Source organism: Hemibagrus wyckioides, linkage group LG11, assembly GCF_019097595.1.
Source record: "Hemibagrus wyckioides isolate EC202008001 linkage group LG11, SWU_Hwy_1.0, whole genome shotgun sequence".
NCBI classification, from domain to species: Eukaryota; Metazoa; Chordata; class Actinopteri; order Siluriformes; family Bagridae; genus Hemibagrus; species Hemibagrus wyckioides.
The window spans coordinates 18,461,788-18,483,577 of NC_080720.1; the positions used below are offsets into that span (position 1 = coordinate 18,461,788).

At 39.7% G+C, this 21,790-nt stretch overlaps 2 protein-coding genes across 12 annotated transcripts in view; both read right to left on the reverse strand.

The window, feature by feature from the left end:
* Positions 1-1,747: 1,747 nt before the first annotated feature.
* LOC131361696 (SH3 and cysteine-rich domain-containing protein 3-like) lies at positions 1,748-16,085 on the reverse strand. The gene is made up of 13 exons (XM_058403169.1): positions 15,275-16,085; positions 14,762-14,816; positions 13,227-13,305; positions 12,199-12,355; positions 12,022-12,119; positions 11,794-11,875; positions 11,564-11,664; positions 11,421-11,484; positions 11,277-11,320; positions 11,069-11,172; positions 10,859-10,910; positions 8,148-8,285; positions 1,748-7,979 (listed from the first exon to the last, which is right to left on the reverse strand). The coding sequence occupies exons 2-13, from the start codon at positions 14,776-14,778 to the stop codon at positions 7,881-7,883; spliced, it is 1,035 nt and encodes a 344-aa protein (XP_058259152.1). The 5' UTR covers positions 14,779-14,816; positions 15,275-16,085; the 3' UTR covers positions 1,748-7,880.
* Positions 16,086-16,606: 521 nt separating this feature from the next.
* The window catches only part of LOC131361694 (R3H domain-containing protein 2), a 54,677-nt gene continuing 49,493 nt past the window's right edge, over positions 16,607-21,790 (reverse strand). For 10 of the 11 annotated variants that reach the window (XM_058403160.1, XM_058403158.1, XM_058403157.1 and 7 more), the window contains 6 exons: positions 21,595-21,695; positions 20,284-20,429; positions 19,197-19,341; positions 18,215-18,315; positions 17,974-18,058; positions 16,607-17,521 (listed from right to left, as the gene is read on the reverse strand). In XM_058403160.1, the coding sequence (XP_058259143.1) occupies positions 17,163-17,521; positions 17,974-18,058; positions 18,215-18,315; positions 19,197-19,341; positions 20,284-20,429; positions 21,595-21,695 (937 nt within the window). In that variant the 3' untranslated portion in view covers positions 16,607-17,162. The remainder of the gene's footprint in view (positions 17,522-17,973; positions 18,059-18,214; positions 18,316-19,196; positions 19,342-20,283; positions 20,430-21,594; positions 21,696-21,790) is intronic. The other variant, XM_058403168.1, reaches the window with a different exon arrangement.

Genomic DNA, 21,790 nt, shown 5'->3' on the forward strand with positions numbered 1-21,790 from the left:
GAATACATACACTATATTGCCAAACGTTTTGGGACACAGTCTCTGCTGAGTTTGCTGTGGTTCCTCCCCACCAAACTCTCTCATCCATGTCTTTATGGATCTTGCTTTGCGCACTGGTGTGCAGTCACGTTAGAACAGGAAGGGGTCATCCCCAAACTGTACCCACAAAGTTGGGAGCAGGAAATTGTCCAAAATGTCTCGGTATGCTGAAGCATTAAGAGTTCCTTTCACTGGAACTAAGGAGACCAAGCCCAACCCCTGAAAACCAACACCTGAATTCAATGATTTGGAGGGGTGTCCCAAAACTTTTGGCAATACAGTGTAAGTCTCACATCATAGTTAAGGTTAGCTCTTCATTAGTTCATGATTTGTGCATGCCTTAACTGAACATTAGCTTATACTAACATAAGTATTAATTCAGGTCAGTCAGTGCATGATTATTTATGTAAAGTGTTACCTATAAATGTAATAATACATATATGAGCTCCACTCATTATTGTGCTCTAATAAGTATTTTAAAATTGTATAATTATTCATTTTAATTAATATACATGTTTTAATTTTTGTTCAGACTGGTGACTCAGTTGCCTCCTAACAGCTCCAGGCTCCCTGGAGTTACATTGGGTGTGAAACATATAATCCAGAGCAGCTGCAGTCGTGGGGTGTTTCTGCTCCAGTGGCACAAGGGTCTGCTCAATAGAAATAGGTTTTGCTCAGGAAAAGGGAACATTGGGAAAAACAGACTGGTGTCCCATTCAGGGTTTATTCCTGCCTTGTACCCTTTATTCCAAGGATAAGCTCTGGTTTCACAGTGACACTGACCTTAAAAACCAGTTACTGCAGAAGATTTACAGACAGATTTTGTATATTAGCAGAACTCACACTTGTTTTGATTGAGCTTGAGAAGGTTTCCGGGTAAATAATCAGTAGAAAGCATCAAACATCAATCTCAGAGCTTGCTTAGTCTTGCATTAACCAACATCTATTTTTTCACACTTATAAATTTTGTATAAATCATTTTCTTTAGCACTTTTTGGCATCTCCACAGTGTAAATGAAATTAATCTGCACATACCTAGTAAAGGAGCCATTTTCCCACTCATCAATAAAAATAATAACAGAAAAACAAAGCAAAAAGATTCATTGTAGCAAATCCAGATATCTTGAATATAGACTAACTTGTTTTATTTTTTTTTTCTATTTACATGTTTTATTATTACACTATTTTCAAGATTCCAATAGTCTTACTCTACTGGCTGGTAAGTGTGCACATTTTCAGCATTTATTTCTAAAAAGAAGCAAAATGATCTGCCAATAGAATAAAAAAAAAAAGCTTGTAAAGCTTGAAATCAAAAATAAATATGGGTAACGCTTTATATTAACTGCACAGTTAAGCATGAGTACATACTTTATTAATCATTTACAAAGCATTGCTTCTATATTAATAGGCATTAGCAACCAGTTTATAAATGTCATTATAAATGCGTTACCTCAATATATAGAAATAGGACAAAGTAGGTTTAATGGTTGTCTATTTGTTTAATCGCATGTAGAGTGCAAACTTCTCAAACACCTCACCAACCAATCTTTAACTACCTGTTTCTTAGGATGAATATATGAATAGATAACCTTAACAAAGCCAAGCAGGAACAATACAAAATATGAATATGGCAAAATGTGAAAAAGCTGAAAAAAATGGCACCTTGCAGAGACACTAAAATCGAGAAAATATTTTCACTATGGCTTTCACTAGGTTTCTTGACAGGGTTGTGCAGCAGGGAGGAAAAGGCAATACATGCATGCACATTTACAGATTCTCTCTCACACACACACATACACACACACTTACTTTCTCATTGTAATTCCTGAATTCTATTAGTCCTGGCCCTGCAGTGAGCCTGTGCTTAGCGAATAAATAATGCTAATGATGACAATCGCTCACACTGTCACACAAACTCTTACCGGCACTCCTCAGGGGCACAAAGCCACATTGCGGGCAGGTGTGTGTGTGTGGTCTCGTCTGCAATGGTGAACGTGTGTGACTCCGGTGCTCTTAATTGCTCCTATCCCTGCAGCCTTCTCTCCAGGCCTTCGTCCCTACAGGCCTCTTCAGTGTGGTGTGTGTAGCAACTTCTGTCTTCACCCTAACACCTCCTCTGTCTCTCTTGATCATACTGATGTTATTATTGAGGATCATTAATGAGAGCATGTGTGTCTGTGTGAGAGACAGAGACCGAAAAAGATACAGAAAGACAGACAGATAGATAGATAGATGGGGAGGAAAAAAACGAGACTGAGAGACAGATTGTCGAGTGTGAGTCAGGGCGAGAATTGAATCCTCCATGTCTTGGAGTCTTGACTGGAGCAGTAGACTGTCAGAGCGCCACTGGATTTCTGGTGGTGTTTCACTCCAGGTGACTCACCTCACCACCGGCAGAACATCCACCGCTCTCTCTGGTCATCTAACGAATCTCAGTGTCATTACCCATTTCCCTCTACGAACACTCGGAAATATTGTTAACGTGCCTGCATTTGCAAAGCCACTTGGAATATATGAATAATGAAAATTAATAAGCATACAAATCATATTAGATAATTGAATTCAGCCACAGTGAAAAATGAGACAGAATAAGAACGTTTTTTTTCCTCCAACAATTTCCCAAAGAGCCGTGTCAGAGATTTAATATTATGCCTCATAGATTCAACCATTACAGGGTTTGGCAAAACAGCTACAGAAAAAGAGAGAGCACGAGAGCACGAGAGAGAGAGAGAGAGAGAGAGAGAGGACACATTGGACACACACACACATTCACTTGCATAAAGATAATGCAACAGCTTCAACAGAAGCGGGGAAAAAAAGTACATGTAAAAATAACTGATTCTGTTCTCTAATGCCATAATGTAGTTTGGTGGCTTTGAGGGACTGGAGAAGAGAAACATTAATGGAGCGGACAAGAGGCTCTGAAACAATGTGCTAAAATCAATATCGGCTCGATCCCGTACCTTGCCGTGAGAAATACTTTTATTCTATTAGCCTAGTTTCTAAACACATTTGTAGCATTTTTCAAAGCCTAAAAGTGGCTCAGAGCGTAGATGGATGGATTTTGTTTGGACACGTAATATGATTTGAAGCACCAGTGGATGGACAGGCTTTTGAATGCAATCATATGTTTGAGCATAAAAACGCATTAACCATTAGGAACCTAAGTTTACATGTCGAGGCGACCCAAACACGGGACCAGTCTCGCCAGAAATAGTTACTGTATAAACACGGCTTGGAGAGGGAAAACATTAAATATAGCAGGTGAATTTATTCATTCATTTAAGATTATCCATCATTTAGAATAGACAGCTCACTGCACACCTATGATTCTGAGCTGAAATACTCAAGCAAACAAAAAACTAACACAATAAAATACATAATAAATAAATAAATAAATAAAAAAATCCTTCTACGGTTGTCACTCTGGGGATCCCTTAACTAGAACTCTACAGCTTAAGGTATCAGAGATAGGTCCAAACTTTAAAAAGAAAAAAAAAGTGCAAGCATCACCTCTGTACTGCCAGATAACATTTACATCTTTCCAGCATCACACTGTATGTGTAACTCTGTAACTCAAGGGAAAGTAAATTTAATAAGCCAAATTGGAGTGTCTTGGCTTTGCAGAAAAATACCAGTGTCCACTCTGTGATTTATTAAACTGTTTCCATTTATATCTCCTTCTTTTTTATTTTTTATTTTTAAACATACTTGCCTGCTAATTATTGAACATCCTTTTAGGCACCTCATCTGCTCACTGTAATTATCTCAGCCCATGGTGAATCAGAGCATGATGTGCATTCCCCTTTGTGTATAAACAATAAACTGCTGAAGTTTTTTTTTTTTATTCCACCCTCCACAAAGAAATCACACAAGTTTTCCAAGCTCACAAGTCAGTCTTGTATAACTTAATTAATAACAGCCACATAGTCCAGCCTCATTTTAACAAAATAACCTAGCTCTACAGCCTTAACAACTTAAATGTCTGCTTTGTTCAAGTCTGGGTTTTAGAAATACACATGACTGGAGTCAGACGGAAGGAGTGACAAGCGTGTGTTTGCTCTGTTCACATGAAACCTGCAGGAGCAACGTTTCACAAGAGCTGAACAAACAGGTTATAGATTTGCTCTGGAAATGAAAGAAGGAAGGTGAAAGATGTTATGGCTAGAGTACAAACAAAAGCATGTGTGTGTGTGTGTGTGTGTGTGTGTGTGTGAGTGTGAGAGAGAGAGAGAGAGAGAGAGAGAGAGAGAGAGAGAAACAGGGATCTGGTTAGATCAATGGTCACAGGAGCACAATGAAGAACAAGAGACAACAGCGTCATCTAGTGTTAAACAATAAATAGAAAAATGAATGAATGAACAAAGAAACAAATGATCAAATGGATGAATAAATAAACTAAACAACAAATAATAAAATCATTTTATGTAATTATCCAAACCAACCAATCATTAAAGCAGCACAATTTACAAAATCATGCAGGAAAGCTTCAGTTAATGTTCACATCAAACATCAGAATGAGAAGCAAATAGTCTCAGTGACTGACCATGGCATGGTCGTTGGGGTCAGACAGACCAGATTTTTATGCAAAATAGTTTATAGAGTTTACTAAGACTGGTGCAAAGTTCTGGTTGGTTAAGACTGGTGAGTTCTCTGAGCTGAAACATCATGATGATAAGAGAGGAGAGTGGCTAGGCAGGGTACTGTAACTCAAATAATCACTCTTTACAGCTAGGTGAGCAAAAAAGCTTCTCAAAAACACACAGAACCTTGAGGCTCCCCTCACCAAAGAACAGGAATCTGAGGCTATAGTGGGCACAAACTCACAAAAAATGGACAGATGAAGTTTGGAAAAACGCCATCTGGTTTGCTTGATCGAATCCTTGAGCAAGGCCTTTAACCCTCAACAGCTCAGTTGTATAAAGGAGATAAATGTAAGTCACATTGGGTAAGGACATCTGCTAAATGCCATCAATTTCAATGTAAGATAAATTTCACTTGTCCAAATTTGCCATCAACAGCATGCACCCAACCTCCTTGTGACCACAATGCAGACTGGTAGAGGTGGTGATGTCAGTCCTCTTAATACCAATAAAGCCTCATTTGAATGCCACATCTGCTGGTGAGCACGTTTGCCTCACACCTCTAGGGTTGCGGTTTCGATTCCCATCTCGGCTGTTTGTGTAGGTGGGGTTAGCATGTTCTTCTTGTGTTAGGGGTTTACTCCAGGTACTCCAGTGTCCTCCTCCAGGCCAAAGACATGGGTTATAGGCTGATTGGCATCTCTAAATTGTCCATAGTGTGTGAATGGGTGTGTGAGTGTGTAAGATTGTGCCCTGTGATAGATTGGCATCCTGTCCAGGCTGTACTCTGCCTTCCTGGGATAGACTCCACGTTCCCTGTGACCCACTATGATAAGCGGTGTAGAGAATGAATGAATGGATGGATGCTACATCCTATCTGAGTATTGTTTCTGACCATGTGCATCCATTTATTCAACAATTCACATATCATAAAATGGCTATTATGGCCATCAGGGCAACAAGCCAATGCACCATGTTGTAAAGCATTTCAAACTGGTTCCATGAACATGACAATAAGTTTAGTGTACTTCATCAGCCATCCCAGTCACCAGATTTGAATCCGGTATAGAACATTTTGGATATGTTTGGCATCAAATAGATGAATGCAGCTGTTCTGTGAGGAAAGGTGATTAGTACCTAGACAAAATATTAATTAGAAATATGTATATATTTGAGCACTTTCTGAAACAATACTAATAAAATCACTGTATTATTATTATTAAGTTGTTTACTTCTCACACTTCACTCCTCTTGATTTATCTTCACTTTGCCCCTTAACTTCTGTCTACCTGAACTGACAGAGGTCATAAGTCAAATATGACACAGCAGCTCTGAGGTCACCCTGGCGTGTCCTCTGCCGAACAGCACGAAGCCAGCCATCCACAGGATGTGACCCGTATCTGAAGAGGGCTGCTGTCAGCCAATCATGCGACTTCTGAATCTTAATATTTACCTGTGCATGCTTCATGCCCTGCTGCTGACAGGAAGATGAGCCGTGTGGTTATGTATTTGCATGCACATGTGCACAGGATTTTAACATACTATTATGACGCACAGACACACTTTAAATGATTAAAACCTGACAAAATTTGGGGGATAAAAAAAAAGAGATAAAAACTGAGATTGTGAGTGAAGATGGAAGTCCTGATGGAGGAAAGAGGGAGGCTGAAAGAAAAAGATTTGGAGAGAGAGAAATGTTGGGCAAGTATGTTATGAAAATAAATCTTTAATACGATAAGTTATGGCATAATATAATTTGAGGAACGTCAGTAGGTTTTTAACACAACCTGACTCTTTACTGAATTGTTCACAAAAATGGCTTTATATTAAACATTAATGCAAGATATGTCACAAAACCCACTGGGTTTTTGACCTTTGTTGAGGTTTTTTTGGCCTATAATGTACTTTGACATCTCTGCTTTAAGAAAACCTACATATACTCAGAGATCTCAGTGGGACGGGAGCCAGTTTAACAAACATGGTCTGACTAAAGATGTCTAAAACATTGCTGGTATGATTTCCTCACACAGGGCCACAAGTCCATTTGATATCCAAAGGTGATAATGATACAGATATGTGTAATCAGGACCATTTTTAAATCAGATATCTAAATGTCAGTGAGACAAATGCACCATCAGATAAAAATGCTTACATAGTCAAAGTTTTATAATGGTTGAATCAACTAACAAAATATGAGAAATGTTGTCAGCAGTGCAGAATTTACTGAATCAATCAGCAATTTTTTGAGCATCAGTGTAAGATCAGGCAGAGAGCAGTTTGTGACTTAAGTAACAAAACAAGGTAGACAGTGATGAGGATAATCACTGATGATACCATAATCTTTAAGAGCATAAACTGGATCAATTATAAATGAAATCAATTAATAGCAGTTCCCTTTAGACAATAATGTCTGTCAGCTGGGTCAAGTTGAGTAAGCCAGCTAATTGTAGCTTGTGTAAAGCATAAAGAGCTAGTATAAGGCAAAGAGATCCTTCAAATTTGTTGCATTTTTATTAAACATGACACAACTGCTTTGCTGATGCTGTCTTAGGAAGTGTAAACAGTGTGATGCATATTGTCATCATTCATCAACTTCAGTAAATCCTTTATCATGGCCAGGGTCACGGTGGAACCAGAGTTTATCCCAGGAACACTGGGCTATTAATACACCCTGAATGGGATTCCAATCCATCTTAGAAAACACACACACACACGCATACCTAGGGGCAATTTTAGATACCAACCCACCTTGCTGTTTTAGACAGTGGGAGGAAAAACATGCACACAGAAAGTAACCTAAGATGAAATTAGGTGATCACAGAGCTGTGAGGCAGAATTGCTACCCACTGCATCCCCATGCTGCACATCATGCATTGTGAAAGTACTGTAATAAGCCATTTTTAACAATAAATAATACACAAACACAGACACACACACACAGCATAGCAATTTCTGTATTACTTTACACTGACCATGGTATTAACCTGTCCCCTCAACACACACACACACACACAAATTTGCTGAGACAATTACAAGAAGTGACTAATGATCAAATGAAGCTTAATCAGCTTTATTGCCTTAAAACCCATGTTAGCTACAACCAAAAGCCAGAAAACATGCAGCCGGTCAATGAAGAGAATTGTGTTAGTCATTGAGATAAGGAGATATAGATACACTGTCTCTCTCCCTCACACACAAGCGCACACATACACACGCACACACAAGCACACACACACACATACACACACACACGCACACTCAAATCTCCTGAAGAATGTCTGCAGGGAAAAAGCCAAGTTTGCGCCCGGTGCTGACCTTCATATAGCCATTGACCTCCTCTCCTTTCTTCACCACAATCTAAACAAGATACAATGATTTCAGGATTAACAACGAAACATATACAGACAAACACTAACTGGGTCACTGACTAGACCAGGTATAGTTGGTGTACCTATAAAACATTGCACAACTCATTAGTATGTTCAGTGTACACATGTCGGATTGGATGCGTGAGACAATTCCAACCTGGTCTTTTTTCAGTGTGATTTGGCCCATCTCGCGATTCCCCACAAAGGAGCGTGTGACCTTGTACACACTCTCCCCTGAGCGCACACGGATGATGTAGTTTGCCGGGAAGAATCCGGATTTCTCTCCAATTCTACCCTGCAACAGACACACCCCCATACTGCATTCATAACTGCATTCTATAATCAATCATAATTAGGTGAGTAACAATACACTGTGGTTATAATTCAATTCAATTCACAATACTGGCTTCATGATTCAATTAGATGATCAGAATATTTTGAATAAAGTTTTGATGAAGATAAATTATAAATAAAAAAAACAACTTTTATATACTATATAATAAACAATTCAACACAGTGTGCATTTATATCAGTATACATATAATATATATTAATTATACATAATTAAATAAATCAAAAATAGCAACAGAGGTTTAATATTGTAACTTTTTAACTTTTAAACTGTTATATAGTAAATGCTATGCTATAGCCGATCAGTCGGCATGCTTGATGTATATACACTATATTTCGCCAAAAGTTTTGGGACGTCTGCCTGTACATGCACATGAATGTAATTTGGAGTTGGTCCGCCCTTTGCAAATATAGCAGCCTCAACTCTTCTGGGAAGGCTTTCCACAAGGTTTAGGAGTGTGTTTATGGGAATTTCTGACCCTTCCTCTAGAAGTGCATTTGTGAGGTCAGGCACTGATGTTGGAGGAGAAGGTCTGGCTCACAGTCTCCACTCTGATTCATCCCAAAGGTGTTCTGTCAGGTTGAGGTCAGGACTCCGTGAAGGCCAGTCAAGTTCCTCCACACCAAACTCTCTCATCCATGTCTTTATGGACCTTGCTTTGTGCCCTGGTGTACAGTCATGTTGGAACAGGAAGGGGTCATCCCCAAACTGTTCCCACAACGTTGGGAGCATGAAATTGTCCAAAATGTCTTGGTATGCTGAAGCATTAAGAGTTCCTTTCACTGGAACTAAGGGGCCAAGACCAACACCTGAATTCAATGATATGGCGGGGTGTCCCAAAACCTTTGGCAGTATAGTGTATTATGAACAGTGCAGATTGGGACCTCTGGTGTTTAAAGAGTGCAACTGCATCAGATGCATAGAATAATGATATACACCAAGTGAATCAAATTCCCATGATGCATTTTTTAGGCTTATTAAACATTAAAGACATATATTTTATCCTTTTGTAGATACATCTAATGTTGCAGAAAATAAAAGTTAGTCCCTGTTATCATATGCGAAAGCGTTTAATCACCAGCCAAGAATCTATCTATCTACACTATATTGCCAAAAGTATTCGCTCACCTGCCTTGACTCGCATATGAATTTAAGTGACATCCCATTCCTAATCCATAGGGTTCAATATGACGTCGGTCCACCCTTTGCAGCTATAACAGCTTCAACTCTTCTGGGAAGGCTGTCCACAAGGTTTAGGAGTGTGTTTATGGGAATTTTTGACCATTCTTCCAGAAGCGCATTTGTGAGGTCACACACTGATGTTGGACGAGAAGGCCTGGCTCTCAGTCTCCGCTCTAATTCATCCCAAAGGTGTTCTATCGGGTTGAAGTCAGGACTCTGTGCAGGCCAGTCAAGTTCCTCCACACCAGACTCTGTCATCCATGTCTTTATGGACCTTGCTTTGTGCACTGGTGCACAGTCATGTTGGAAGAGGAAGGGGCCAGCTCCAAACTGTTCCCACAAAGTTGGGAGCATGAAATTGTCCAAAATGTCTTGGTATGCTGAAGCATTCAGAGTTCCTTTCACTGGAACTAAGGGGCCAAGCCCAGCTCCTGAAAAACAACCCCACACCATAATTCCCCCTCCACCAAACTTTACACTTGGCACAATGCAATCAGACAAGTACCGTTCTCCTGGCAACCGCCAAACCCAGACTCGTCCATCAGATTGCCAGATGGAGAAGCTCGATTCGTCACTCCAGAGAACGCGTCTCCACTGCTCTAGAGTCCAGTGGCGGTGTGCTTTACACCACTGAATCCGACGCTTTGCATTGCACTTGGTGATGTATGGCTTGGATGCAGCTGCTCGGCCATGAAAACCCATTCCATGAAGCTCTCTGCGCACTGTTCTTGAGCTAATCTGAAGGCCACATGAAGTTTGGAGGTCTGCAGCGATTGACTTTGCAGAAAGTTGGCGACCTCTTCGCACTATGCACCTCAGCATCCGCTGACCCCGCTCCGTCAGTTTACGTGGCCTACCACTTCGTGGCTGAGTTGCTGTCGTTCCCAAACACTTCCACGTTCTTATAATACAGCTGACAGTTGACTGTGGAATATTTAGGAGCGAGGAAATTTCACGACTGGATTTGTTGCACAGGTGGCATCCTATCACAGTTCCACGCTGGAATTCACTGAGCTCCTGAGAGCGACCCATTCTTTCACAAATGTTTGTAAAAACAGTCTGCATGCCTAGGTGCTTGATTTTATACACCTGTGGCCATGGAAGTGATTGGAACACCTGATTCTGATTATGGGTGAGCGAATACTTTTGGCAATATAGTGTGTGTGTGTGTGTGTGTGTGTATCTCTATCTATCTATCCATCCATCCATCCATCCATCCATCCTTTGTTGGAACTCCTGTCAGTGCTGCTGTTACAGAAAATGCATCAACACATATTCTGAGTAATCAATAAGTCAATATAATAATGTTTAACATTAAATAATTGAAAACTTACTCTCCACCACTCCTCATTGGAATCATCTATCACTGTTACATGATCCCCAGGACTGAAACACACACAGGTAATTAAGGATAAACTCTGTTACTGAGCAAAGACAGACCTGAACACAAACACATGACAGATTCAATGATAGCTTTAATTATGAGGGGAGTATATAAGCTAGAAAGCATAAAATCAGCTAGGCTGGACTTTATTTTCACTTACTGCAGGTCCAGGTCATCTTTCTCAATGGCTTTAAAACAGTACAGGGCCAAGTAGTAGTGTGACTGAGAGAAGACTCCAAGTTTGCCCAGCTGAGTTTTCTTCATCTGTAACACACCATAAATCTTAATTTATGTCCACATCCGGGTCAAATGAAGCTGTCCCAAATAGTTTTCAGCATGATGATTAGAGCTGGGCTGTAGTCTCTGACCTTATCATCTGTGGTTTTGTCCTTCTTTTCCATCTCTTGGCTCCCTAGGCAGAGTTGTGGGCTTTTGTTACACTGACTATCTTTTTATTTAAACATTGTTAGCATTTGTAACAAATTACTATAAAATCTGTAAGCATTACTAACAGGTCTCTCCTTCCCCTTCTTTAGCTTTAGGTTGGGATTCCTCTTCTTCCATTATCATCATCATCTAGGACAGTAGAAGAGTTCGCCATTTGTGTTGAGTAATAAATACAAACACTTCTCTCTCACTTTATTAAAGACCTTACGTTTTTCTTCTGATCTTCTGATCTTCTCTTCCTTTCCTTATTGGCCATGATGACCCCAATACGCAGAGTCTCAAAGACTGGGTCAGTGCGGTTAGACTGTGCTGTAGAGAAAGTTTATAAAAATTTTAAAAACCCAAAAAGAACAATATTATCAATCAATATAACAACCAGACTGGGTTTAGGTGAGACTAATGAAGACTGTGTGAGACTTGAGAAGGTAAACCATGTACAGAATGGAAGCAGCTCTTTAATCGTGGCATTCTGCTGACTGCTGTAGAGAGGAGAGCTGTATGCCCGTCTAAAACCTGGAGGCTGAGAGAGAGAGAGAGAGAGAGAGAGAGAGAAGTGCAATAAAGAAGTCCACAACAGCATACAGAGCAGGGCATACAGAAGTAGTTCATTTATTATTAAATTTACTTTATATGAGACAAGCATACCAGTATATTATTACTACTCACAATTTTCCCAAAGCACTGCTGGAATTCGACGTAGCTCTGACACTGATGATGAATATTGGTCTTGCAGTTTTTACACCTCAGTGCAAATTTATTGTTAACTGCAAAACAGAAAATAGTGATTAAACATCTCATAGCCAAAAAAAACAACCCAGGAATATGGCACCGAATCAGACTTACGAACAATCATGCGTGCACACACATCACAGAATTGGAGCTCCTTGCAATAATGGTCTTTAAACTTGTGTGGTTTATTATTGATGGGTTTAACTGGTTCCGGTGGTGGAGGCTTCTCCTTCTCTTCTTCCTCTACCTCTTCATCGTAGATAAAGTAGACCTGAGAGAACAAATCACACAGAGGTGTGACATCTCCAGTAGTGGGATTAAAACCCATTGCCACACATGCACCATTATAAGACTGTGTTAAAACTAGCATATTATTATATCTACAGTCTATTATTGGGCACAATCTGCTTTGCTGTCTTATGGGAGAAGAAATAACAAGAAATGAAGAAATAAAAAAATTCTGGTGTGAACCACTTGCGTGTAAATATTTCCTCAACCATTACAACTGCTTGATTCCACATTGAACAAAAAAGACAGTCCATACAGACCATATTTTCAATTTAAAATATTTATTTCTAAATCTAAATTTATTTTAAATGTTAAATGCGTTTAATCTAAACCCCAATAACGCGAAAATAATAGCCTGTAAATAATGTCAACTCTGACCTAATGTGTTGTGCCAGTGGAATGTACATTAATTAATAAAAATAAAAAAAAACCCTCTATGGCTCTAATAAACAAAATAGAACTGTACACATTTAAATAGTGCTCATGAAATAAACATTAGGTCCCTAGCTACAGAGTTTGAGAACACCTGATATGCCTGAAATATTTCAGAGATTTGACCCTGTGATGACTAACATGCAAAGAATATCTGAAATCTATTGAGAGCCTCCATTTTGAGAAGGCCCTGTTGCTGCCTGTGATCTGTTTTCACCTCCCAAGTACACTGTCCAGTGCATGACCTGACCTTTCTTTCACACATGGGAATATAAAAATAACTCTGATATCATTCTTAGCAAAGATTTGAAGAATGGGGTTTTGATTTTTGCTCCGAAATATATTTCAAAGCAACGACAGACACAACCAGCTGCTGATACAGGGATAACAAGCTAGCTAGGATAGGGGGCTACTGAACCTACTGTGTTGTTATCCTCCTTCACTATGTTGTCAGGAACAGGAGGATTGTCATGGAGGTCCAGGGAGTCCTTATCATCCGATCTGTGGGCAGCAAAACGCTGAGGTGAAGTGACTTAAGTGAAAGGATACTACAGAGTATGTAATGAATTGTACTATTGATGCGAAAAAATATCTGATCTCTGATGATCTCTTTCACCAGCACAGCCATGACACACACACAGGTCAAGCATAAAATAAAAACACTTGACATGAAAATCTTTGATTATATCGCTACAATGCCAACTGCCAAGGGGTGGGATATATTAGGCATCAAGTGAACAGTCAGTTCTCAAAGTGTGTTAGAAGCAAGAAAAATGGGCGAGTGTTAGGACCTGAGTGACTTTGACACAGGTCAAATTGTGATGGCTAGATGACTGGGTCAGAGCATCTCCAAAACAGCAGGTCTTGTTTGGTGTTCTCAGTATTCAGTGGTTAGTACATGCCAAAAGTGTCCAAGGAAGGACAACTGGTGACCCAACGACAGGGTCATGGGCAACCAATATTATTCACGTGGGTAGCAATGATTAGACTGTCTTTTCCAATCCCACAGAAAACTACTGTAGCTCAAAAAAGTTAATGCTGGCTATGAAAGAAGTGTCAGAACACACAGTGCATCACAGCTTGGTGTGTGTAGCCCTGTGTAGACCAGTCAGAATACACATGCTGCCTCCTGTCCACCGACGAAAGCACCCAAAATGGGTATGTGAGCTTAAAAACTGGACCGCGGAGCAATGGAAGAAGCTGGTCTGGTCTGATGAACGGAGATTTCTTTCACATGTGGCTGTGTGTGTGTGTGTCACTTCCTTGGGGAAGAGATGGCACCAGGATGCACTTTGGGAAGAAGGCAAGTCATTGGAGTGTGATGCTCTGGGCAATATTCTGATGGGAAACCTTTGGTCCTGGCATTCATGTGGATGTTACTTAGAAAAGTAGCACCTAGCTAAATATTGCTGCAGACCAAGTATGCACTGTCATGGCAACAACATCCCTCTTTCAGCAGGACAATTCACCCTGCTACAATGCAAAAATTGTTCAGAATGGTTTGAGGAAGATGTCAAAAAGTTGATTTGGCCTCCCAATTCCCCAGATCTCATTCTGATCAAGAATCTGTAGGATGTGCTGGACAAACAAATCTGATGCATGGATGCTCCACCTGACAACATATAAGATTTAGTAAGTATCTGCTGCTAAGGTCTTGGTGCCAGATACCACAGCACACTCTTGTGGAGTCCACGACTTAACGGGTCAGAGCTGTTTTGGAGGCATAAGATTAAAGGATATTAGGCAGGTGGCCTTAATGTTATGGCTGATCAGAGAATGCACATTGCCGTTAAATTTGCAAAAATCTGGTCTATAAACTTTTAGTTTCTTTTCAGAATATCAAAATTACTGGGTAAAATGATGAAGGTTAGAGATGCACTGGATAGAGATTAGATTAAAAAACACTGAAATACTGGTCAAGAATAAGAAAAAGATGAGTGATATGCTAGACACTTACTGGTCAAACTGAGACATGGCAAGCTGCAAAACTACTGTACAACCAACAGGGGGCGCTGTAACATTAAACATAAGGCATCTTCATCGCAGAACATACAGGAACCAAATTTGGATTTATTTTATTTTTAGCATTTTAAAATAGATTTTAAACCATGATTCTGTATTATAAGCATATTCAACTGTCAAGCAAAACATACGAAAGGTCTTCACACTTATATAATATTACAAGTATGTGTATGTACTGATCAGTCAACAGAAAGGATATTAATGTGTGGTTCAGTTTGTAGCAGAAATCACACGTTAAATAAATGATTATAAATTAAATAGGATTTGTCTTTTTTGGGGATGCAGTGGCAAAATTATAAATTATATATTACATTACAGCTCTTCAAAATATTTTTTACATGGTTTATATTTAAATCTTAAACAAAAACCCAAGCTATTCTAAAACATCATCTAAAATAAAAATGTAGCTCTTTCACAAGTTAAAATATGCTCGAATGTAAAATCTTACCTTAGTCAATTTGTTAGCTTGGGCTTCACAATGGCTGATTCAGGGAAGTGAGCAATCTGTGAAGTGAGATCTGAACTCAAACCCATCACCCACTCCCAACAGGTGGGGAATTCTGAGGAGTCATGTCCCAGTCCTTTTGGAAGTGTGTGAGTCAATGTGTGAGGACCATAAACAGTATTTGAAACAGCTGCACCTGTCAGGAGTTTATACCCCACTGAAAACATGAACAAGCCAAATGGACCATTCAAATCCTCAAATCCTCTAACTGATAGTCCCTTCTGAATAAGACTTAGCAGACAAGAACACACTTGACCTTCTTTAAGTCCATGTAAACAGAATGCCTGCCATATCAGTTCCTCTGAATTAGCTTAGGCAACAAAGTATTAGAGCAAGTGCATTAATATACACCAATCTGATCTATTCATTCTATTATATTCTATATAGTTTAATTGATTCATCGGAGGGGTTTCGATATCTTTTTTTTTTTTAAATCTGAACTGATTTCTCAGTGATTCAGTAATCTTAAGACCCAAAATATTAATATATTTTTCCATTTCATTGTCTGTACCGCTTATCCGAGCTATACTCGGGTCATGGGGAGCCTGTGCCCTAACTCCGGCATCATCGGGCATCAACGCAGGATACACCCTGGACAGAGTGCTAACCCATCACAGGGCGCACACACACACACTCATTCACTTTCATTAATTACACACTACGGGCAATTTAGAGACTCCAATCAGTAGAAGCATTAGCAGTAGAACCTAGAAGCATGTCTTTGGAATGTAGGAGGAAACCGGAGCACCCGGAGGAAACCCACCAAGCACGGGGAGAACTCCCTATATAATATATTAAAATAAAAATGTATATCAAATAAAACAAAATATAAATGATACATTTATATCTCTCACCACTCATTCTCTACAAATGACCTCTTCAGTTCCTAATCATTCAAGAACACACACACACACACACACACACAAAGGGGTTTCTTTTGTCTTCTTTTATATTTTTAAAAACAAACAAAAAGAACAGAATAAATGGAATTTACAGTAGACATTTGCAATCTTTGTGCACTTAAATACCTCAGATAACTTTCTGCACAGCTGTCACAAAAAAAGATGCAAAACACAATGATGAAGAAGGAAAAGACGAGAGAATGTAGGAAGGGGGATGAGGAGAAGGGAGGAAAGAGGGACAAGGTTGTAAAGGAACTTTAACTTATCCACCGGGAGAAAAAAATCACTGAATATATAGATTTCTTATAATCCTTACATCACTTATATAAATATATCGAACAAAAGAGGAACAATATTTCAATATTTTATCTGAGAGAGAGAGAGAGAGAGAGAGAGAGAGAGAGAGGAGAGAGAGAGAGAGAGAGAGAGAGAGAGAGAATATGAGAAAGAACAGCGCAATACAGAAGTCCACAAGAGCATTAAGGCAAACGGAAAGCAAGAGGGAGAAAGAAGAGAGAAAGCCATCTTGAAAGTGCAGAAAGAGAGCAAGCGAGAGAGAGAGAGAGAGAGAGAGAGAGAGAGAAGCATCAGAAAAAGAACATGATAGAGGAAATATGAGCCAGTGAGAGGGAGAGAGAAGGCATATGATGACTGAAGGAGAGACAGGATGAAAAGAGAGACAGAAAAAGTTGGGGAGGAGGAGCCTGTCCAACACCCTCTGTCCAGTGCATGGCCATGTGTGTAAGTGTGTGCGCATCTGTGTGTACATAAGGAATTATATATACAGAGGTACAACAGAGGTACACATGCTTACGTGCGTTATGTCCTCTTTGCGTAATGATACAAAAAAAAGACTGAGAAAATCAGAATGATCTCTTTCTTCTCTCTGTTCTTCCACTCCACTCCTCTCCCGCTCTCTCTCTCTTTCCTCACTGTGAGCTAGCTCTCTCCAGTACACGCAAGTCATAGTTCTTTTTGGCAGCACGCAGTTTGAACAGACTCCCTCCACTGTTGTTAAGCTTAAAGGAAGCACTCTGTGCAGCCATGGTGTTGGGGAACACTGCCACCACGGTGTAGAGGTGTGCTGGGTCGTGGGTGTCACTCTTTCCTACTGCCCCGTTCCCAGGAGCTCCATGTGCTGGGTTTGTGCCAGTTCCCCGCGATGCCTGCGGCTCCTTCAGCCACTGGATCTTGGCCCCGCACATCGAGAGCTGGTTGAAGAGCTTCTCAGCCTCTGTGCGAGAGATGCCCTCAGGCAGGTCTGTAACCTCCAGCACACGACTCACCACTGCACAGAGAAATGGGTTGATACTGTGAAGGCATGCATCGAGTAGCTTGCCAGTCATAACACAGTGAAGATTTTTTTTTTTTTTTTTTTTAAGTTTAACTGCTGCACTGCCATCTATGTATGGAGAACACAGCATCATGTCACTCGGCAACACTGGCTCTAAAATATTGACAAGATGTACTCACTGATTAGCAGAGGTATAGATAAATGCTATGGCTGCACACTACACTACACAGGCTACTGTGGGTACCAAATATCCTCACTCTCAACAGTGACTTCAGTTATAGGAGATGGCCAATGTCATTTATTCAAACTAAAACTGAAATCCAAAATTAATATCAAAGATATGAAAATCATCATCATCTGCTATTTTGGCCATACTGCTCAGTGTGTTGATTTAGTACTGAAGCTGATTCACATATACATTGTGTGTGTTGGGGGGGGGGCCATACCCACGTCAGTAGTGCCTAGATCTGTAGAGGCAGATTTCAGTGTCTGTTTCTTTCCTCTGGCTCCATGCTTTATCACTCCTGAGCTCTGTGGATAGACAGACAAATTTTATGATTTCACAAGGATCTCTCAGAGGAAAAAAAACGTGATAAGAAAGAGGATTTAAAAGAGGGCAGATAAGTTGCAAGAGACTGCAAGAAAGTGTATATGAGAAAATCACTATGTTTATGCATGCATACTCACCTGGTGGGAGCTGTACGAGGATTGGCTATGGTTGTGCATGATGGTTGGAGGACACAAGCTGTACTGCAGTGGCTGCCCTAGTAACGAATAGCGCCCATCTCCTGTATCATACACACAGCAAAGTGTTTAGGGTTTCTGGAGCAAGACCACACTATCAGTAGAGCAGTAGGGAAACCAGATCCAGTGTGTTTGTGTTTGTATGTGTACAGTAGAACATAATCAGGTCACACTGATCTGTTGGCTAGCAGGGTGACAGTGACACATACAACTGATATCTCTGACATCATTGTGTATATGCCTCCATCCTTCGTGGTCTGGGAAACCCCGTATGATATCACTGTGGCTGACAAGTTTAAGAATATATTTCTGTAAAACTGCATGGAAATATTTGTTTTAATCTTGCCTTGGCCATCTTCCTTCAAAGACGATGATGGTAAAGAAGCCAGTGTAACAAACATGGTGGTAAAAACAGGTGGTCTCCCTTAAGATGTCTAAAACCTAGCTGACTAAGTGTGATTTCCTCACACACTGCATCACATATTTTCATCAAGTTATTAGATAGCTACATGCCATAGAGAAACAGATAAGGTTTTTTTTCACACTGGTCTTCTTTATCTTTGACCCGATTTATATTACGCGTCTAATACTAGTTTAATCCTGTTAATAGTTATGTATGCAAGTAATCATCTACAGAATTTTGTACTTATGTTATAGTAATTACAAATGAGTAACAAGGCATCGTTAGAGCAATTCTGCTCAAAAAATATTAAGCAAAGTGATGCAATGTGTATATTTACTGTAAAGTCTAATGTGATTATAGTGTATAATGTGTTTTATAACTATATATACACAATTAGAAATATATACTGTAAACATATGCTTATTTTATATCGTGTATATTTATTTCTACCTCTGTATTGAAAAGGTGTCACGTTGTGGTGCAAAAATGACAATACATACTGTGGAGTGAAATTAGTGTTACCTTGTGTGGGTCCACCAGGCCTTGGAAACTGGGAAATGAGAGGCAGTGGGCCGAGTCCAGGACACACATTGTTTCCACTGCTTGATGGAGTGGGAGTGGGTGACTGAGTAGGAGATGCCAGTGGACTACTCAACTGAGTGCTGACCTACAGAGAGAAAGAGAGAGAGAGAGAGAGAGAGAGAGAGAGAGAGAGAGAGAGAGAGAGAGAGAGAGAGAGAGAGAGAGAGAGAGAGAAAGAGAGAGAGAGAAAGAGAGAGAGAGAGAGAGAGAGAGAGAGAGAGAGAGAGAGAAAGAGAGAGAGAGAGAGAGAGAGAGAGAAAGAGAGAGAGAGAGAGAGAGAGAAAGAGAGAGAGAGGTTAGGAGTAGTACTGTCACAAATACAGGTCCCGCTATTTACTTTGTGTATTAGGACTGTCATAATAAGACTGCTATACAGTAGAAATGGACCATTTTCATCTCCCATGGTTCATGTCATACTAACGCAAAGAAAATCACAAGGGGACAATAATAATGGACTCACTTTCATGCAGGTTTACTTCTGGGTGGATATCTTTCCTTCTGTACTGATCTCCTACCATCACTGGCTTAATCACTTCCCTGTTACTCTTCTACTACATGCATGTAAATCACAATATTTTGTGGGTTTCATTGCAAAACTGCCGTCTTGAATCAGATAAATGGATTGTAATTATTATTCAGTGTGTCTTTATTTATTCAGTCTATTGTTTCTCCATTATTTTTACACCTATACTACAACTAGACATTTACATCTTCACTAGCTGGCTGCACATAAACTGAAATAAAAGCAAGTTAGCTATCACTCTGGTACAGCCCCCAGCACACATTTTGGCCAAATGTTCTGTTGATAAGATAAGGATAACAAGAATAAAGGAAAGGAAAGGAAAACAGGGCATACTGTGCACAATGTGCCTTTTCAGATCCGGCTATAGAGAGTGTCTCAGGTAGATAAATTGTACCTACTAACACACACTGCTTAGCATAACGTACAGTACAAAAATTGTAGAACATTTTTGAAACATAGAGAGAGAGAGAGAGAGAGAGAGAGAGAGAGATGCATGTGTAATACCTGTGGCTCAGGTTTGCTGGGTCTCTGTTCCACACTGTAATACTTGCAGGGATTCCACTGCACCATGGGAGGATTCTGGGTAGGCTGTGGCCCATTGGGAACACTCAACTGCATCACCATAACACTTGGACCAGGAGGTGGCACTCCTAACCAAAAAACACAGAGACACACACAGACACACACACGTTCTCATCTGTTTAACTGGGTAAAAGTCTTTGATCAAACAAACTGATGGTAACAATGTAAACTATCCCTGTGTATCATTTAGGTAGTGATATAAACAGAACTAACACTAGCTACTGTCTAATGGAGATAAGAGTAGGTACATCCCTGAGCTCAGTTGTCTGACTAAACTAGATGAAAGGGGGTGAAAGGTAAGAACATCTATTTGTGGCAAAGATCATGGCAATGACCACTATTACTTCTTTGATTGTAAAAGGTTAGCAGGTGCTGGACCAGGTTCAACACAGCACAAGAATGCAGTAAATAATGATGTTGAGATTGGTGGCTGTCTTCCAGTCTGGAGAACTCTTTTAAATATTTAGATACAAGTTTTAAGACAACAGTTCAAAACAGGGTACTATGTTACGACATCAATTTAGATAACTTGTATGTACTTTTAAGTGTTTGTAAAGCCGGAATGGCTAATGGGCATGGGACATCTGTTGGGATTTCCATTATTGACAGTTTCAGCTACACAAGAGTGTAGTGGTTACTTATTTGCCACAAACATTAACTATGAGGTGCTTTAACAAGCTGCAGAAAACAAATGGAACAAATTATTATAATTATTATAATATATTATAATTGTGTTACATACAACGTGACACTTGCCATCATATTTAGCAGCAGAAGTTTATGTATTTTTAAGATTCAGACTCAGTATGTTTTGCAATAGGACACACTGTCCTTCGTGTTCTGTCTGATTTGTCTAACATAGCTGATGGTGTGTCTAGCAACCAATGAGGTGCAGATTTAACCATTTACATATAGTTTTAAATTTGGAATATTCTAGGAGAAGAATGGATTTGGTTACTGATATTTGTTGATCAAGGTATTGAGTAAATGGGCAAAATATTTAGCTAGAGTTTTAGAGCTATTTATGAAACAGGAAAACTAGGAATTGCCAAATGAAAAGCAGAGAAAGCCAGATATTATATGCAGAAATTTTTTTTGTAAATGACCAGTATATAAAATTACTTGTATTAGCCTTGTATTCTTTGAGTATTTACACAATTGCTTTCACCCTGATATTGCTATTGAGAAAAGAAACATTAACCAAGTAAAAAATGTGCCAAATTATTCAGATACCTGAATACTGCTGCTGTATCTGCTGAGGACTGCAAGGGGAAGGGGACTGAGTCATCTGGTACTGATCTGAACTGGGAGGCTGCAGGTAGCTCACAGAAGGACTGAAATGTGTATACACACACACACACACACAATTACATACTATGTATGCTTTCTAGTAGAAGTGTATAGTCGTGTGCAAGTGTTCTGTATTATG

Coding starts and splice junctions, on each gene's coding strand:
- LOC131361696 (XM_058403169.1), bottom strand. Junction 12,120..12,198: donor GTGTGCACGCATGATTGTTC/GTAAGTCTGATT, acceptor TCTGTTTTGCAG/TTAACAATAAATTTGCACTG. Junction 8,286..10,858: donor CCAATGAGGAGTGGTGGAGA/GTAAGTTTTCAA, acceptor TGTCTGTTGCAG/GGTAGAATTGGAGAGAAATC.